This window comes from Falco biarmicus, chromosome 16, assembly GCF_023638135.1.
Source record: "Falco biarmicus isolate bFalBia1 chromosome 16, bFalBia1.pri, whole genome shotgun sequence".
In the NCBI taxonomy this organism is placed as follows: Eukaryota; Metazoa; Chordata; class Aves; order Falconiformes; family Falconidae; genus Falco; species Falco biarmicus.
The window spans coordinates 148,662-166,572 of NC_079303.1; the positions used below are offsets into that span (position 1 = coordinate 148,662).

The window sequence follows — 17,911 nt, forward strand, 5'->3', positions numbered from 1 at the left end:
CATGGGCCCACTGCCTTGGGGTTCCTTCCTTAAGTCGTGTCTTTGGTGGAGCAGGAGGTGAACATGAAGGCCCATGAAGTGTGCGGGGAAGATGGGGATGGTTGTGAAAATGTTTCACAAGGAAGGAGTGTCTCCCTGCCCAGCAGGCAGGAACATCTCCATGGAGCAGAGCACTGCAGCGTGTTTTGTTGAAGCCATGTGAGGTTGGTGGTTGCCAGCACAGCTCTGTGCGAAATACAGAGCACAGCAAGGCGGTGAGTGGTTGCCAGCAGCTGCACACGGAGTCTGTGAGCAAAAGGGTGTAGAAGATCAGAGAGCCCTTGAGTGTCCCCTCCACAGGCCCCTGCCTGCACCAGGCTGTGCCCTCCCGGCTCACTCACGCTGCTTTCTTCCTCTGAGGCTTTTCCAGGGTGAGTCAAAGGGCAGATGTTTCTTCTCAGGCTCGTGGCCAGATGGGCCCCACATTCATGCTGTCCCTGGGACAGGTTCTCCTGCACAGCCAGCAGCAGAAATGCAGCTCCTGGCTTTCACTAGAGTTTAGAGGGAAAAACAAGGACTAAATAATGAGAAATGGGAACATGCATGGATGGCCCTGACTCACACGGAGACAGGGCTGGAGCCCTCAGCAGGAGTTATTTGACTCTTGATTTTCACAAAATGCAGCAGTGGTGTAGGAGGGGGCAGGTTACTAATTTAGCCCCTTTACAATTGAGGCCCCCCTCCTCCAAAGTACATCAAAACTGGCTGGAGCAGCTGCAGGAGTTGCTCTCCCAAGCTGTCTCCCGGCTGTGGGCAGGGAGTGATTAGTTCCCTTGGCCCTGCTGCCTTGCAACACAGCCTGCTGCATAGCTGCAAAGTCATTCCCTCCACAGTGGAAATGACCCTGCAAAGCAAAGGAGAGGAAGCTTTCAGCAAGGCAGTGTGGTGCAGTGGGTAGAGCAGCTCCCTGCGATGCATGTGGTTGACTGGGGCACAGCTGGTCAGTCATGTTAGACTGTAACATCTCTGTAAGACATTTGCCATGGGACGTAACTGTAAGTAATAAGATCGCTCCAATTATTTTGCTGACTCAGTCCATGAAAACCCCAAGAGCAACACTTCCTGGTGCCTCAGTTTTCCCTGCTGTGAAGAGGTGCTGATATCCTGCCTCTCTCCCTGCCTGCCTTCTAGCTCAGAAGTTACCATAAGTGTCCATACCATTCATCCAGTTGGGCTTTCTCAAGCCCAGCTGGACTTGCCAGGACACAATCCAGCCTAGGCTTGTGGGGGTTCCTGCATCCCCAGGCATCCTCCATACCCTGGAGGCAGGACTGGGGAGGTGAGGCTGAGCAAGGGGTTGAGTGATCAATGCCAGCCAAGGGCTTCCTCTGTCCCTCCAGAAAAGCAAGCAAGAGCACGTTTTGGACTCGCCATGATTCCTTGGAGCTCTGAGGCTGGTGTCAAAGTCCCTGTCAGTGAGATGGACCCAAGCCCAGAGGCCCTGCAGCCCCAGGATCACAGGGTCTAGGGCTCAACCAAGAAGTAAAGGTGAAATCCTGCAGAGAGGGGACTGAGCAGTTTGTGGGGTACCCTTCTTTGGGAACCAGCCAGAGTCCAGTTCTCCATCTCACCCTGAGTAATACGATTCAGCAAATGGGGCTGTGTGCTTTGCCCCAGGTAGCCCAGCTTCCCAGTTCAGGCAAGGAGGCCTGGGGAGCTGGGGAGAGAGCTGACCTGGGACAAAGGACTTTTCTTTCAGAGACAGCGTGCCCCGGGCTGGGGCCTGCTCCCCCCAGCCCAGGTCAGTGGCATGTGAAGCACTTGCCCCGCTCCCAATGTGCTGGGCAAAGAAGCAACAGCTGCAGGGGCCCTTTTGCTGCCTCAGGAGCTGTGACAGCACCCGGGAGCCAGGCAGAAATCTAAATTTAAACTCATGCTTTGTGTGTTTGTACACGCGAGTGCAAGCTCCAGCCCCCACTCCCCCACCACCTCCCCCAGTGCGCAGAGGAGACAGACTCCACGAGAAGGGAGATCCAGAGGAGCTCCAGCTGGTTGGGACCTGGGAAAGGGGGGCTCAGCTGTGGGGCAGGAGGGGGAGAAACACCATGGAGCCTGCTTCTCCCCAGGATGACGTGAAGAGGAGGCAACAGAAGGAGAAGTCCAAGAAGCCGGTGCCACCAGCAGCCCCTCGGCCAGCCAGGGCTCTGTTTTGCTTAACCCTGCAAAACCCACTGCGGAAGGCATGTATCAGCATTGTAGAGTGGAAGTATCCTTCTGGTTGTGTGGGCTTGGGAGCTCATGTGTTTGTGCCTGTGAGCAGGGGTGCTGGGGAGTTGTGCTGGGGAGCAGGACCCCATCGGCTGCAGACAGGATTGCTGTCAGTCCACTTTAGGCCTGTGCTGGCTGTCTCATTGGGTCTGTAAAATGCAGCGAGGCACTCGGGGAGCCCTGGTAGGATGCACTGGCAAAGGCAACAGCTGTGCAAACTGGGGCATGAACAGCCTTGTGGGGGAAGCTGGGGCTGAGAAGCAGGTCAGGCCACAGGGACCTTTGGTAGTGTGGTGCAGGGGCAGCCTGGGTCGCAGGGGTCTTGTGGGAGTGAATACCTTTTGTGCTGGCAGGAACTGTGCTGGGGGGAAAAAGGGAACAGCCCGCTGGGAGGGAAGAGGACTTGGCGTGTGAGGAGGGGGCACAGTGCCCATCCTGGGGTGGGGATGGGACCAGGCAGAGGAGGAGGGGGGACGGGAGCTGAGGATCAAGCTGAATACAACAGGTTTCCCCAGGGGAGAAGTTTTGGGGGTGCGTAGTGAGATCATGGGAGCTGCTTGGGACTGCTCTTTGTGTGTGTCACTGCTTGCCTGATCCGGCAGCTGCTCCCTGCCCTGGTGGTGGGATCTGGCCAGCATCTCCCAGATCCTTGCCAACACCGTTGTCCTCTCAGCGCCCTCTTTGCATCTCTCCCTGGCACTGCTGTCACAGGTGAAGGCTTTTGTGAGTTTTACTGTTCAGATGGACAGTATCCCTCTGTGCCTCTGGCTTAATTTAGGGATGGGGTTTGGGTGGTTGCTCTTTGAGTGGCTATCTTTTCACTGGGGTGTTAGAAACACTAAAATGTCATGTTTCTGCCACTCTTCCAGGAACTATTTTAGGCCATTAGATAATGCTTTGTTCCCCTGTATTTTATAGAAAGGAAGAGAATGGGAGATGAAACATTTCAGTCTGCATTCAGCAAAACATTTGGGCTCAAGTGAAAATGATGGAATTTTGGGACGTTTCCAGCAAATCCAGTTTTTCCACCCCAACTTTTCTCATTTCAGTTGCTGACCCTATCTGCATGTTCCTGACCTTGGCAGGATTATCCCATCCCTGGCCAGGCTTTGCTGCTGTTGGAGGTGGCTTGGTTGCCTTAGGCTGGCTGTGTTGCTTTACATGTAGTGCTGCAGGGACACAAAAACTGTGCTCCTGCACTGCCAGACATGCCATCTTGTTCAAAGCCCAGGGTGCCTGTTTGCAGGCTCTCAGGGCATGCTCACACCTCTGGTAGTGTTGTGCTCGACATGGATTTAAAGCTCTTGTTCCTTCACTGCAAAGGTGCTCTGTGTCCTTCAAGGAGAGGGAGCAGAGCTAAAATTGGGAAATTCTTTGTTTCTGCTTCTCTGGCATGAGGAGAGGACTGGGTTATTCTATAAGCACATGGAAAGGAACTTTGACTGTCTTAAATAGGCACTGAGTATGGAAGAAACTTGTGCATACACCCTAGTAGCAGGGGAAGAGCTTTAAATAGGACTTATGTCTTCCAGCATGCTCACACACATTCCTTCTCCTGGGCCAATGCATGCCAGAGAGAGTGCATAGCACAGTGGGGGTCTTTCCCACATCAGTACCCTGGAAAGGGAGTGTGGAGGGGAGAGGTGAGTGTCTCATCAGGAAGGTTGCAGGTGCAGGTGGTTCTGACCTGTGCAGGACAAATGATCCAGGGCATTGGGTTTCTCCGGAGACTCTCTTGTGCCTGGCTGTATTTATACTCAAATGGACCTGGCTGCCCTCATTCAGGGATCAGGGTTTGCAAGGCATGACAGGGTCGCTCGAGTTCCTGTGGGTTGTTATGGTCTTCAGGGCCAGGCAAGCTTCCAAGAGGAGATTAGCTGTGACCATGTTCTGTGGGGGATACCTGGCATCCGGGTTCAGTATGGTAGTACACATTCCTGTTCCCTGGGCCTATCTCTGCTGTATAGCTTCTAATAATAATAATAGCACAAAGCTGAGCTGCAGGAGTGAGACAGGGTCTTTTCCAGGCAGTTGGAGAGTGGTGAGTATCACTGTGCTCAACCTAGGGTAGATGAAAGTCAGGCTGGCTTGAGGCAGAGGGGGCTTTATGCTAAATTTTCTCACATCTCAAAACCATGTTCATTAGAAAAGGAAATCTGGGTACTCTGCAAATTGCTGGGTATTGTGTGCTCAACATCTAGCCCAGCAAGTTGATGGTTGTTGGAACATGTCTAGGTTTGTGGTGTCACTCCAGTATTCCAGGTCATTATGCGGCCAGGAGGACTTCAAGGCAGATGGGTGAGGAGTCTGGGGACCCTGGAGGACCACAGAGTTGCAAGGCACTAAGGGCCTAATTCCTGCTGCAAGGCAGACGTTGGGACTCTTGAATGCTGTGTGGCAGGAGGCTGCTGTAGAGAAAGAAGTGAGATTGCAGGACAAGGAGATGAGGAGAACGTTGAGGCTCTGGCTCAGTGGCAAGAGGCAGAGACACTGTGCCCAGTGACACTACATGTCTCTCTTTTGGTTCAGTCTCTCCCACTGCATTTCTACCTAATAACAGTGCCAGACTCAGACTCTCAAGCAGCAAGCTGATTCTGGCTCCAGTTACAGGATAGGTCACCCTTCAAGGAGGGCTGCTGCTCATCTCACCCTGTCGGAGCAGGCAGGAAAGCCTCTAACCCCTGGACTCTGCCCCGTTAGCTGGAACACAGAGGGAAACAGCTTTCCCAGCTGACTTTATTTTTTGAAGTGTCATCAAGTTGATGGATAGAAAGGTCCAGAAAAGGCAAAATAACCCATCATGAGTAGAGGACATAACTGACAGCACTTAGCCAGCTCAGCAGGCCAGTATGGGGAGAATGCTCCCTAGGTGCTCCTTGCCCCGTGGTTCTGGATTGGATAGTGGTATGGCTACCACAGCCCAAGGCAGGCCTCATCTTAATTATCTGGAAAGCTGAGCTAATTAGTTGATTAACTAATGCATAGGGAAGCATCAATATGGCTTCAGGGCTTCTCGGCTGGGGTACTGAGTTTTGAGGGCTGTGCTGAGCTTTGTAGTGGCATGAATCTGTGTAGCTGAGCTGTAGGTATTCCCACAGAGCATGTTCCTGGGAGCTGTTTTCCTTTGGAAGGTTTACACAAAGCGAGATAGGGATGCTGTGAAGTTGTCTTGTACTGGGACCTCTGTACCTGCTGGATGAGATTTACTGGTTTGCCCGGGATGGCAGGTTGGAAGTTACAGGTGGGGATGGGGATGAGAGATCTCAAAACAGTTTCAGACCACTGGCTGTGGTCTGAAGTGATATTGTCTGGTAGGACAATGGAGAGAAGAGGCTGGAGGATAGTGTGCTATTTACATCACTATTCATTGATTTACACTGTGTGTGGGTCTGGCCCAGTAGGCAGCTGGACCATTTTCATTTCCTCCATCTGCTTTTAGTTTCAGTGGCTTCCAGGGGTACAGGCAAGGCAAATAGATCAGGGGCAACTGAGATATACTTGTCAAGAAACATCATTAACCAGGGAACTCTGAGATTAGGATTGTGACCAAAAATGTTTCTTGAAGGTTTTCGTGTCATGCTGTTCCCAGCTGCCTTCTGGCAGCACAAGGCCACTAGATAAGTGAAAAAGACCGCTTTGCTTTTAGGTATGTGCATAGCTGCATGGTGTGGTGGCCACGCACAAGCACGTGAGATCTGCAGCAGGACCTGGATGTGACCAGCATAGGGGCAGTAAAAGATGATGGCTGTCATCTTCTGATCAGATATCTGCTGCACTCTCAGGGTATCACAGGGTGCCAGGTTTGGACCAGCATGCTGTCCCTGGGGTGAGAGCCTGGCTGTGGATGAGGTCCTGAAGCCAGAGCTTGGGGCTTCAGGAATGTGATAGCTGAAGCTTGACCATGAGGTTTTAGGGGCCCAGCAGTGCAGTGACAGCAGCAGGAGCCTGGGAGTGACCAAGTGCCTGTCCTAGGGCCTTTGGGGGAAAGAGCAAGTCACCCCATTTGCTCAGAGATGTCATAGAGCACAAACAGCACAATTCTGCCTTCTAGGAAGTGGGATGGAGCTCAGGCTGAGCACTCTGGTTACTCCCAGCCCATGGCACTCCTGGGGACAGTCATAGGACCACTGCCTGTGTTGGGGCACTGAGGCTATAGGACACCCAGCGATGTTAGTATCTGGATATTCTGCTAGAAGAGCCCCTGGCTGAACTGTCGTGCCCCTAGATACCTTCTAGTCAGGGGAACGCGACCCACCTGAGATCTGCTGCTCAACAGCATCTCCCTCATGGATGCTGAATACAGAGGGAACCAGGGCCAGCACACTCCAAAGGGTGATGCTTTGGTTAAGTGCCTACATTGTGCAAGAAGGTCCTGACTCTTCAGGATTGTTCACTGAAGAATGAGGAGGGGAAACTACCAGCTCTCCAATCCACTCATTATTCCTCCTCTGCAACCTTATAATTTTTGCTCCCTCCCCATGTGTCCCATGCCAAAGCTGTCCCTCTCCAGCATCCATGTGCTGTGTCCAGGCCCCGTGTCTCCTCCTGGCACATTCCCTCCCTCTCTGGGGACCCAAGAAGTGGTCAGCAACTGAGAATGTGCAGAGGATGGTCTGACTGCTCTGTCTGGTACTCTGCCCCGGTGGGAGGTAGTTTCCCCATAGCCAGTGGGGTTTCCCCACGCATACCCAGGCAGGACAGGGCAGGGGCAGGGCTGTACCTGCTTTTTCGTTCCCATCTCTACTCCTTAACGCTTCCTCTCAGACCCTTCGAGATCATCATCCTCCTGACCATCTTTGCCAACTGTGTTGCACTGGCCATCTACCTGCCGATGCCCGAGGATGACACCAATGTTGCCAACTCCAGCCTGGTAAGGCACAGCCCTTCCCACTGTCCTGCTGGACAGCCGGGTGCTCGGCTTTGAGGGTTCCGCAGGGTGGGTCGCTCAGTGTGGCATGGCGTGGGTGCAAGATGGTAATACCTGTAGTGAGGGCATCTGCTGATGCCCTGTGGGGTGCAGTCAGGCATTGTCAGTCCAGCAAGAGATGCAAAGCCATAGGGAGGCAGAGTGGTGGAGAAACCGCTATAAAATGGATTTTTCAGAGGGTCTGAAACCAACCCTAGGTTGAGATCAAAGGCAGCAGATTGGTGTGTGAAGTACACAGGAAGGAAGAATTGATGCCAAAAAGAGAACAAATTCCCTCATGTTTTTATCATGATACTTCCAAAAGGAAACATCCTGTTCCAGAAAGGCTCAAATGTTTTGTTTCAGCATTTTTTGAATAAATTTTTTTGACCTTTCATTTCAAAGTTGTATTTTAATTTTGGTACTTCTTATTTAAGAGAGAAAATAACCTTCTCTGTTAAGCAGAGAGGTTGCTTCTTTCCAATCAGTTATTCTTTTTTTTTCCTAGTCACCATTTTGCCTGGAATAAGATGTTTTGGTGTGACCCAAATCAATAGTTTGCACTATCTTTAGTTTCCCCACCCTTTTCCCCTCCTCAGATCCCCTTTGTGGTTCAATCCACATTGATTTCCATTGACAGTCTGACTTTGGTGACTGAATCAAAGCATCTAAATACACCCTTTATAAATTAAATGTTCTCTTCTGTCAAGTATAAATGAAATTTCTTCGATTTATATTTACTGTGTATTAGATGACTTATGTTATATCCTATTGTGGGATTTTTCAGCCTGTTGCCATGCCAACAGCCCTCTGTATCAGGAGCCTGGCAGCCCCAGGCTTCTGTTCTTTCATCCCCACTCTCCATGTCCCTTTGTCATCATGTTCTGGTGGCTTTGTGGGAGCAATCCCAGCTAAGAGTTAAGCCACAGCCCCATCACCTTGGGTGTCAGGCTGTGCTCTGCACAGGGCCTGCAGATAGTGCAGTAAAGGCTTGTTGGAGGTGCTTCTACCTGCAGCAGAGAGATGCTGTCACTTTTTTAATTGCCTCTCTTCGTTGCCCAGTCCTCTCTGGAGAGGATTTAGTTTATATAAAGACCTTTAAAATTGTTGAGGAGGCAAAATGTGTGAGGGGAAACTGAGTCAGAGCATTGAGGACATTGCCCCGTGTTATTTGTGAAGGCAGGATCGAGGCTTGCTCTTAACAGAGCTCACCACTAACATCTGTGCAGGACCTTCTCCAGCCCAAGCTTCCTTCAGAGAAGCCTCCTGCATCCCGGGCACTTAATGCCAGGAAAGCCACTCTGCTCTAAAGCGGAGGGTCTCCAACAAGGAGAGTCTCTGGAAGGAGGATCTCCTGAGAGACCTCTGCTGCCACTTTCTTTCTGCAAGGTTGGAAAACCTGGAGAGAGCCACACTTGTGACTGTCTTTCCAGGACGACCAGGGGAAGATTTGCACACAAAGTTTACACTAGATTTAGAATCTGTTTCATGAAAGCTTTGTAACCAGAACTCTTTTTGGGGGGTGAAAAATGTATATTTAATAACCTGTAAATCTTCTATGAATCCATTTTGCCTTATCCTGAAAGAAATACAGTTGTTTAATTTCAACATATTTTGTTACTATTATTTTTAGATTAGATTTCTTCTGATTCAGATGATGTTTTTTGTGATGCTCTTTTTGTATAATTTTGTCTAATTCTAATGAAATCAAAGTATTTTCTCTGACCCTGATAAAATGATTTTGACTTTTCAACTTGATCAAAAATTCACAGCATTTATTTTCACTTTGACTTGAATTTCCAAAATTGTCAATGAGCTCCAAATCATGCTTTCTTTCACTAGAAGCCTTGCTCCAGGAGCAAACAAGTTCAGAAATGTGTTTAGCAAGGCAGGTTGTTCAAGGGGATTCACCCAAGAAAATACAGATGTCTGCTTGTAAGCTGGCTGCCTGGACTCCATTTATGGTCAATGGACAAATAAAGGCAAATTTAGAGTAGAGTTTGTTTCCTAGGACAGTTGGCTTCCTCCTGCAGTTCTGGTGGGTGGAGTTTGACATGCTGCACACACTGAAGTACCTATTTTTCCCCACTAATGGGAAACAAGTGTGATGCTTAGAAGGAGGCCCCCCTTTCAGAGCACCCAAAAGCAGCTGGGCTTGAGTCCCGTATGCTTTGTAAGCATATCAGGTAGAACATGGGGCCTGGGGGGGGTTAGTGTCAGAGCTGGAGCTTTAGCTGTACAGAAGCCACTCTTAATAACACAGGTAGTGGTCTGTGTGTAGGCACCCTGTTAGTATCACAGATAATGGCTTTATGTTTAGGTAGAATGGATGTTCAATATAAAGGAGTATGCTTCTGAAAATCCCACCGTTCTGTGTTGCATTGGGTTGTATCCCACCAAAAGGCTATACCACCTCAGACCACTGGCGAAGATGCTTGTGAGATGTCTTTGTAGTCAGGAGCCTGGCTTCTCTTGCTCTGCTAACATCAGCACTTGCCCACAGTTTACAGCCAGATAAGCCAGGGGAACTGGACCCACAGCTGTAGGACAGGTGATGGGGGAGCCCCACAGCCAGCACTGATGGATCACTGCATAGAACCTTCATATTGGTCTTGTTAAGACTTTTCCTTGTACTAGGGGGGGTTACACCAGCAGGGCAGATCCAGCTCCATGTATGTGGCTGGATTTGCAAAGCACAACAATGAGCTGGTACTGTAAGGAAATCTGTACTTAGTGCCTCTTCCAGGATGGGTGGAACGTAGCCAGGTCGCAGAGGGCTGTCTGCTCGCTCTCTCTTGGCCCAGGTTTGAATGCTGCTGCTCACTGGCTGTACGTGGTGGGTAAACAGCACTGGAACTGGCCAAAGCACTGTTCATCTGGTTTGGGCTTCTCAAAGGGACCTCCAAAGAATAGCAAGTACCTTTTTATTCTGGGCAAGGGGTTTTTAGAGGGAGATCCCTGCTAGCCAGAGACCCTGATTCTGTCCTGCTGGATGAAGCGGGGCAGGAAGGGGTGGCATGCTGAGCCACCACACACCACTCCCTGGCCTGCAGCATGATCCCTTGCATCCCTTCATTGGTGCTACCAGGACCATGCCAGAGGCTATGGGGACCTGTTCTTAACAAACTGTGCCAGCAAAGCCACCACTTCCCAACTCAACAGCCAAAGGTGCCTGGCCCAGGGCACTGCACATGTCTGGTTCTCCTCCCTGCTGCCTCTGGTTCTCCTCCCTGCTGCCTCACCATCCCATTCTCCCATAACCTTCCTCTCACAGGCAACACTGATGTCTTCTCCTCATCCTCTCCAGCTGAGGGCTTGCTGGGTTTGTCCTGGAGACACCACACAGTCACCATGGGAGAAGGCAGCCTGCATTGTGGCTTGCTTTGTGCCCTGGGCTCCCAGGGAAGTGAGGCCTTGGGGTCACGTCTTCCTGACAGAGTGAACTGCTAGAAACTGGCCTGGGGGCTTTGCTGGGCAGAAGCATTGCACTCACTCCCAGGTGGGACCTGGCACCCTACTGCAGGGGCTCAGCACAGCCCTGCAGCTGCAGGGCCCAGAATAGCTCATCTTTCCCCGGAGTGTGGCCAAAGGCTGCCTGTGCCCATCTGGTTCTGCCTGTCACTGTGAGCACTGTCCTTGCTGCTGATGGCTCCTTCCAGACTGGGATTAAAATCCCTCTGAAGCAGCCAAGTGGATGGGGCTATTTATATTTCTGGTTTTCCATGGCCCCTCTCCTCCATCTGCAACCCATGAAGGGCAAGGAGCATCCCTGCTTGGACTCTGCATGGAATTGCACCCAGGAAGGCAGAAACATTCCTCTGAGACTAAACTGGGAATGGGTCTCCACCGGCGAAGCCTGCAGTGCTGCGAACACACCTTCCTTCCACAGTCCCTCTGGCTTACGCTCTGGCAAAATGCTGTCCATTTCAGAAACCAGGGCTAGGCCTCAGACAGAAGCATTGCTTGCTCAAATTACCATGTCCAAAAGTGTCCCTGTATGACTGTCACCCATGCAAGTGACAGTTCCTTGTTGGATCTGAGGGCAGCAATGGTAAGACCAGAGACCTAAGCAATGTGATTATTGGTGTTATCAGGGCTCTGTCTTCAAGGTTTTAGCTAAGGCAACTCAATGCCACTCACCTACACCTCTTATCAGTGACAGAACCCCCCTAGTCTGTCCCCAAAAGCCTGTCCTTGCAATCCCAGACATGTAAACACAACTATCGCGAGGATAATTTCAGGTACAGAAGGACTGCAGAGCCACACCAGCAGCCAGTGGTGTGGTGGGGAATCTCGCCTGCTGCAAATGGAGGAGAAATGGGGGAGCCTGGTGTGCGTGGGAGATCACAGATGGGTTGGCAGCATGGGCTGATCCAGAAACATGCAGGGGGCAGCCGTACATGGTGGTGATACCAATGGAGGTGACAGTCTGCTTTAATGGAGCATCCTCTCCTGCTTGCCTTTCCAATCCCCAGGAGAAGATTGAGTACGCCTTCCTGATCTTCTTTGCCATTGAGGCAATGCTCAAGATAATTGCCTATGGGTTTCTTTTCCATACGGATGCCTATCTCCGAAACGGCTGGAATGTGCTCGACTTCTCCATCGTGTCTTTAGGGTAATGCAAGGAGGGGAAGCTGCTGGTGCTCAGCCTGTGCCAGGCCTGGTCCATAGCCCATCAGCTACATCATCTTTTCTAGTGACTGCAGTGGGTTTGGGGGCAACTGGTAGGCTCAGTTAATGGCCTTCTCCCATGGGCCCCTTTTTCATGCCCTGACATCCCCTGGGTTCGTCTCTAACTCCTGTTTCTTCCTTTTCTGACTCCTTCATGCCTCTTTGGTCTACTTGCCCTGGAGAGTGGGAATGATGTGGGGTCCTCTGGGGTTTGGCACACAAGGAGAGGGTCCACTGGGCATCAGGGGGTGGGAGGGCCCCCAGCTGCTCTGCAGTGTGAGTAGCATCCAGTGGAGGGGTGCCCAGCCACAACTGTGCCCAGGAATTGGACTTAGCCAAGAGCTGTTCCCTGGATCAGGCTGAGTGTGGCTGGCAGAGCCCCATCCCTCACTTTCCTGCCTTCAGAGCTCTGAATCCTTAGCACAGATTTCTTGGTCTCCATCCTCATGCCTTTCTCTTTGTCCTTGTCCTTCCTTCTGCTTCTCCCCCTCCCTTCCCTGCTCTGTGCCCTGGCTCTTTCAGGCTTATCACCATGACCCTGGAGCAGGTCAATGCGAAGCAGGGAGGGACTTCAGGAGGAAAAGGCGGCTTTGACGTGAAGGCCCTGCGAGCGTTTCGTGTGCTGAGACCCCTGCGCCTGGTGTCCGGAGTGCCAAGTGGGTGCTGGGTGCCCTGCCAGCATGAAGGGCTGGCTGGGGGATTGAACCCCTGTACCTAGCCAGGGTGGGGGTGCCATGGGGCAGGTTTCTTGTTGCTGCTGGATCAAGCCCAGCCCCGAGGTGGGTGTAGAAGAGCCACAGGTTCTTGCTCATCCCTACAGCTTGCAGTTGTCAACAGTGGGGGGCTGCAGGCCAGAACACATATAGCTCCCTCCATGGCTGAGTCTCAGCACCTTTGAGTGGCCAGTGTGAAAGGGGCCAGGACTACACTAGTTTCACAGGGTAGGGATCTCCTTCTCCCATAACTCATGTGAATACAACAAGGATGAGAGCAACAGAAAAAATGGAGAAGCGTGAAGCAGCCTCCAGCACTGCCTGGTGCCTGGCTCTGCTGTGGTCTTCCATATGCTTGCATAGTGGTTACAGAAAGAATTTCTCGCTTCAGAGATTTCAGTCCCAACCCACCTGTGCCCCTCTTCGCTTGGCACAGGGCATTTCAGAGGCTACTTGTCAGAGGGGCTGGCAGGAATGCAAGGTGCACCCAAAGCTGTTTAGGAAGTTGCTGACCTCTTCTTTCTCCTTGGTGCAGGCCTTCAGGTTGTCCTGAACTCCATCATCAAGGCCATGGTGCCCCTGCTGCACATTGCCTTGCTGGTCCTCTTCATGATCATCATCTATGCCATCGTCGGGCAAGAGCTTTTCAAGGGCAAGATGCACAAGACCTGCTACTACCTTGGGACAGGTGGGACTGGGCAGCGGGTTGATATAGCAAAGATGTCTCTGTGTGGCTGCAGTGGGGACCACACACAGATTCTGTGGGTAGCAGGCTGGTCTTGCCAGCATCAGGGCTGGGAGTGTGGCAGGACCAAAGGATGTTTGGTATAGCACATAGCTTGGTGACGGGACATGGTGTGAGGAGCTGGTGAAAGGGGCCCCCTTGGAAAACTTAATAGGAGGCTGGGAGGTGCTGGGACAAGCTCTACTTGGCATAACCTGCTGCTCATACCATGACTTTCCCCCTCAGATGTGATTGCCACGGTGGCATCAGAGAAGCCAGCTCCATGCACCAGCTCTGGCCATGGGCGACACTGCACCATCAATGGCACTGAGTGCCGAAGTGGCTGGCCGGGGCCCAACAATGGCATCACTCACTTCGATAACTTTGGCTTTGCCATGCTGACTGTCTATCAGTGCATCACCATGGAGGGCTGGACCGAAGTCCTCTACTGGGTAGGCTCCAGCAGCTGGGGCTTGGTGCCCAGCTCAGCAGAGGTGACTGCTGGTCCTGCCTCAGAGCAGGGAATTCCCTCCAGGACACAGGACCCCACAGCAGGACTAGGTCTCTCAGCCAATGAAAGACATCCTGCCCCTACCAAGGGGTAGTGTACTGTGATGCACATCCCGTAATGCACCAGGCATGTCTTCTGCATGTCTGCAGGCACTGCCCAAGCTGTCCTGCCCAAGCTGTCCTTGCTCTCCAGACAGAAGGGTGCTCCAGCTCCCACCTTTGTGAAGGGGTACAGTCCAGGCACATCAACAGCTGGCTGGTGGATACTTCTCCAGCAAAACCCCGTGTTTTGCAGTCCTTGGGACTTGCTGAGGCTTAGGCATGGGGCCGATGTTTAAATCTGCTCCCCAAATGCTTGTGTCTGGCTTCACCTCCACTAAAACCAGATGCAGTCATAAGGAGCCAGGACTCAGAGTCAGGTTTATCTGCTACCATCCCAAGCACTCACTTTAGAGGGGACAAAGCTCCCAGAGGCTCTTGAGGGTGCCCTAAGGGGTGACAGACAGTAAACTGTGTTCAGAATGCTTCATCTGCCTCTCTCCTTGCCAGGTAAATGATGCCATTGGGAATGAATGGCCCTGGATCTACTTTGTCAGCCTTATCTTGCTAGGCTCCTTCTTCGTTCTCAACCTGGTGCTAGGGGTGCTCAGTGGGTAAGTCCCACTCTGTCCTTTCTCTTTGCTAGCAGATCAGTGAGTGTGATCAGAATGTGGACATTGGCTGGTTTTGACTATACAAGAAGAAATCCTGGAAGTTTCTGTTCCTTTCCTCCCATTCTTCTTCCCTTTTTTTGCATTTTTTTTTACTTAGAAACCCTGCACCTTGAGTTACTTTTTGTGTTACTGTCCATGACCACCTGAGGTTTTGGCTCCACACCTAACACAGAAATATTTTCCCTGTAGCACAAGCAGCTGTTTTCAAACACAGCCATGGAGCACATTATTAGGTGTTTGCAGTGTGGTCTGCCAGCACTTGGACTCAGAAAAAGCTGAGCAGGGAGCTCAAAGCAGCAGTCCTTACCCCACGGCTGTGGATCGAGACATCATTCTCACCAGTACCCACAGTGCTGCTTTCCTGTTGTAAGACACGATTTCCTTATGGCCAGCCTAAGGAAAACTCTTTGATATGAATGCAAGGGATCCAAGAGAATTAATGTTAGTCTAATTAATGCTTCAGCAGTCTCATCCAAATACAATAGCGAGCTATCATCGCTCTGGTTGCAATGATCGTAACATTTCTGTGCCAAATGACTCAGTGCTAATTTCCATAGTAGTATAGTTAAAGCTGATACACAGAAAATATCTCTGGTGTGATGCTCAACCTACTATGCATTGCTGCACTGAGGTGCCAGCATCCCGATTTTGTTGCTGGGAAGTGTGCATTGTCCTGGGAAGTGAAGGGGGGCTTTTCTCCTCAGATCTGTGTAGGCTCAGGGTCTTTTTTGTATGTTTCAATCCTGTGTGTGCAAGTGGGATATACTCATCATCTCTATTAGTTCACAGGGTTAGTTATACCCTAATTACTTGGATTTGTTGGTCCTCTTATGTGGCAATAACCATACAACTGCACAAGGTTATAACAAATCAGGTATTAATATAATTAAAACAAGCTCAAAACGATGGACCGCAGGCACCTGACCTGTGCATGAAGTTGGTCAAAACAGCAGGACAAGCAGGACAAAACAGCCATCTGATCCTAGACTAAGTTGCAGGCACAGCAAACTATTCTGAACTATTTTGGCAAATTTAGCTAGATCTGCTTGAGATCAGCAAAAGCCAGACAAGTCCTGATGAGTCCTGAGGCTTAGTATGTCTAATTATTGTTATAGTGTCTTGGTCCTATTACTAACACATGGCAACACCAGACTGGCTGGGCAGAAGATCTACAGTCCTACCAGATACCAGGAGAGAAAATAAATTAATTAAAAAACAATGAGAAGAGTGGGACCCTATGCATTGGCAGACCTGTCTTTTCCATGTTACCATGAAAAGTGTCCTGTTTACTTGCCATGTGATGAGCTCACCTTCTGCACATGGAAAACTTGCAGCAGCTTTCTGTCCCCCCCAATGGGTGAGACCTCACTTGCTCTAATCCTTAGCAGCTCTGGAGAATTCCCACAGCCTCCAACATCTCAATTAGTTGGCCTGTCCAGCCACATCATCCTGCAGCAAGGAGCTCCCAAAGAGCAGCTAGTGGTGGGGAAGAAACCCTGTGCCATCAGGCATCAGGTGATGTTCCCCCATATTCTTGCATCACGGAACAGGGCCAAGAAAGAGGAAAGTCACTAGAGCAATCCAGTGGTAGCACTAGGTGGTAAAGTATTTCAGGCTTCTACCCTTCTGCAAGGACTAGCCTGGCACAGGGCTGTGGTACCTGACCTCCATATGCCATCCCCCTCCTGACTCTCACTCTGCTGCTTGCCTTATCCCAGAGAGTTCACAAAAGAGCGTGAGAAGGCCAAGTCACGGGGCACGTTTCAGAAGTTGCGGGAGAAGCAGCAACTGGAGGAGGATCTGAAGGGCTACATGGACTGGATCACCCACGCTGAGGTCATGGACGGTGACCGGGCCAGAGGAGAAGGTACCAGAAGGGTCAAAGACCCTTAGCATGCGGGTTGTGTTTCTAACGCTAACCCAGAGAGGCAGGGTAGAAACCTTTGAAGAAATCACAGGCTCATTTTGCTTGAAAACCTATGAAACAAAATGCTTTGACTTCTGCAGAGTGGTTTCCTTTTTGTTTTCTTTTTTTTTCTTTCCTGAATCATTTTATTGAATCTCACCCAAACTAGCAATAACTTGGCCCTCATACTAAATCTCCACCTCAACCACTGTATTTAATACTTGCAGACTACTAGCAAGCCCTAGGTCTCCTTTGGCAAAATGTACTTGAAATGGCCAGGAGAAGCCAAGAGGGGCATTTGTCTTTTGGTGTGCAGGGGCAGAGTGCAGGGTTACTAGCTCAAACACTAACAGGTGCATGACTTTCTTGCCATTGCTTGACAATTTTAAGGATTAGAAGTGGCTCAGGGAAGAAGGTGAATATACAAGCATCTAGCCAAAGGCTCAGCAAGGCCTGGGGAGCTCTGCCACTGATTTGCTATATCTGCTAAGTGAAATAATTTTTCACCCTGCCTAGTGAAATAACTTTTGATGCCTCAAGATGAGCAATATATGTGTGCAGAGAGCCTTGGGAAACAGCGGGAAAGACAAAATGCCTTTTCCACACCTGTGACCAGTGCTCTTACAAACCCCTTGTTGTTCAGCATTTGCTCAGATCACAACTGACCCCAGTTTTCTCCATGCTGGGAGTGTCCTGCACTGAGGGAGCCTATGTACACCCTGCTGTTTCTTCAGGCTGCCTCTCTGGGTTGCTGCTGCTCTTGCTGCAGGACAGGTGTTCCTGGTGCCTCCTACTTGGTTTGCACTTGACATTCAAAACCTTCTGTGCGAACTCACTGCTGTCTCCCCGGGACAGCATTTCTTGATTTCACATCTGATGGGGAAGCTCTTTGTGCTGTGCTCCTAGGAGAGGTTCCCTCCGATATGTTCTTCCCAAGGGCTCCAAGGAAAGCCTGGGATGTCATTCCCTCCTTAGGTATGATGGCATCAGACGAAGGAGGGTCAGAGACAGAGAGCTTGTATGAAATTGAGGGCATGAACAAGTGGATTCTCTACTTGTAAGTATTCACTGGTTGAACCATCTGCTGCTCTGCACAGTCTCTCGCTTGCTGTCCTGGCTGGGCCAGGCTTTCTTGTCACGCACTGGTTTCTGGGGGAGAGCCAGGGGCTGTGTGCTCAGGAGATGATGCAAACATTGTGGACAGCAAACAGGGAATTTTGCTCTGGTACTGACAAAAAGCCACTTCAAGGTGAACAGCCTCTTCACTTTAGGACCAGTATCAGAGCATATCATGGCCTATCAGCATGTCTTGGGGTTTAGAACCTGTGGCTGTAGCCATCAATCAGCGGTCACTGTAGGCCAAAAAGGAGCGGGAGGTGTTTGTGTGAATGGACTGCAATTTCTGAGTGAATGCATCAAGTACCAGGGGCAGGGTTATGTTCCTCAGACATTTTCAGGGAAGGCCCCTGGAGAAAGAAGCGGGAGTGGCTTTGCTCTGCAGCCTGCAGGCACAGCCCTGGG

At 50.8% G+C, this 17,911-nt stretch overlaps 1 protein-coding gene across 33 annotated transcripts in view; it reads left to right on the plus strand.

Moving 5' to 3' along the window:
• The window catches only part of LOC130159617 (voltage-dependent L-type calcium channel subunit alpha-1S-like), a 75,259-nt gene that overhangs the window by 27,686 nt on the left and 29,662 nt on the right, over positions 1-17,911 (plus strand). For 11 of the 33 annotated variants that reach the window (XR_008825803.1, XR_008825804.1, XR_008825802.1 and 8 more), the window contains exons 1-9: positions 2,070-2,245; positions 7,012-7,117; positions 11,629-11,768; positions 12,347-12,480; positions 13,073-13,225; positions 13,508-13,713; positions 14,321-14,424; positions 16,203-16,351; positions 17,366-17,447. Coding sequence is in view for 30 of the 33 variants with exons in the window: in XM_056361417.1 (XP_056217392.1) it covers positions 2,085-2,245; positions 7,012-7,117; positions 11,629-11,768; positions 12,347-12,480; positions 13,073-13,225; positions 13,508-13,713; positions 14,321-14,424; positions 16,203-16,351; positions 17,366-17,447 (1,235 nt within the window). In the remaining 3 variants the exon portion in view is untranslated. Of the gene's footprint in view, positions 1-51; positions 204-272; positions 1,528-2,069; positions 2,246-7,011; positions 7,118-11,628; positions 11,769-12,346; positions 12,481-13,072; positions 13,226-13,507; positions 13,714-14,320; positions 14,425-16,202; positions 16,352-17,365; positions 17,448-17,911 lie in introns of those variants that run through there. The other 22 variants (XM_056361394.1, XM_056361392.1, XM_056361395.1 and 19 more) reach the window with 13 other exon arrangements.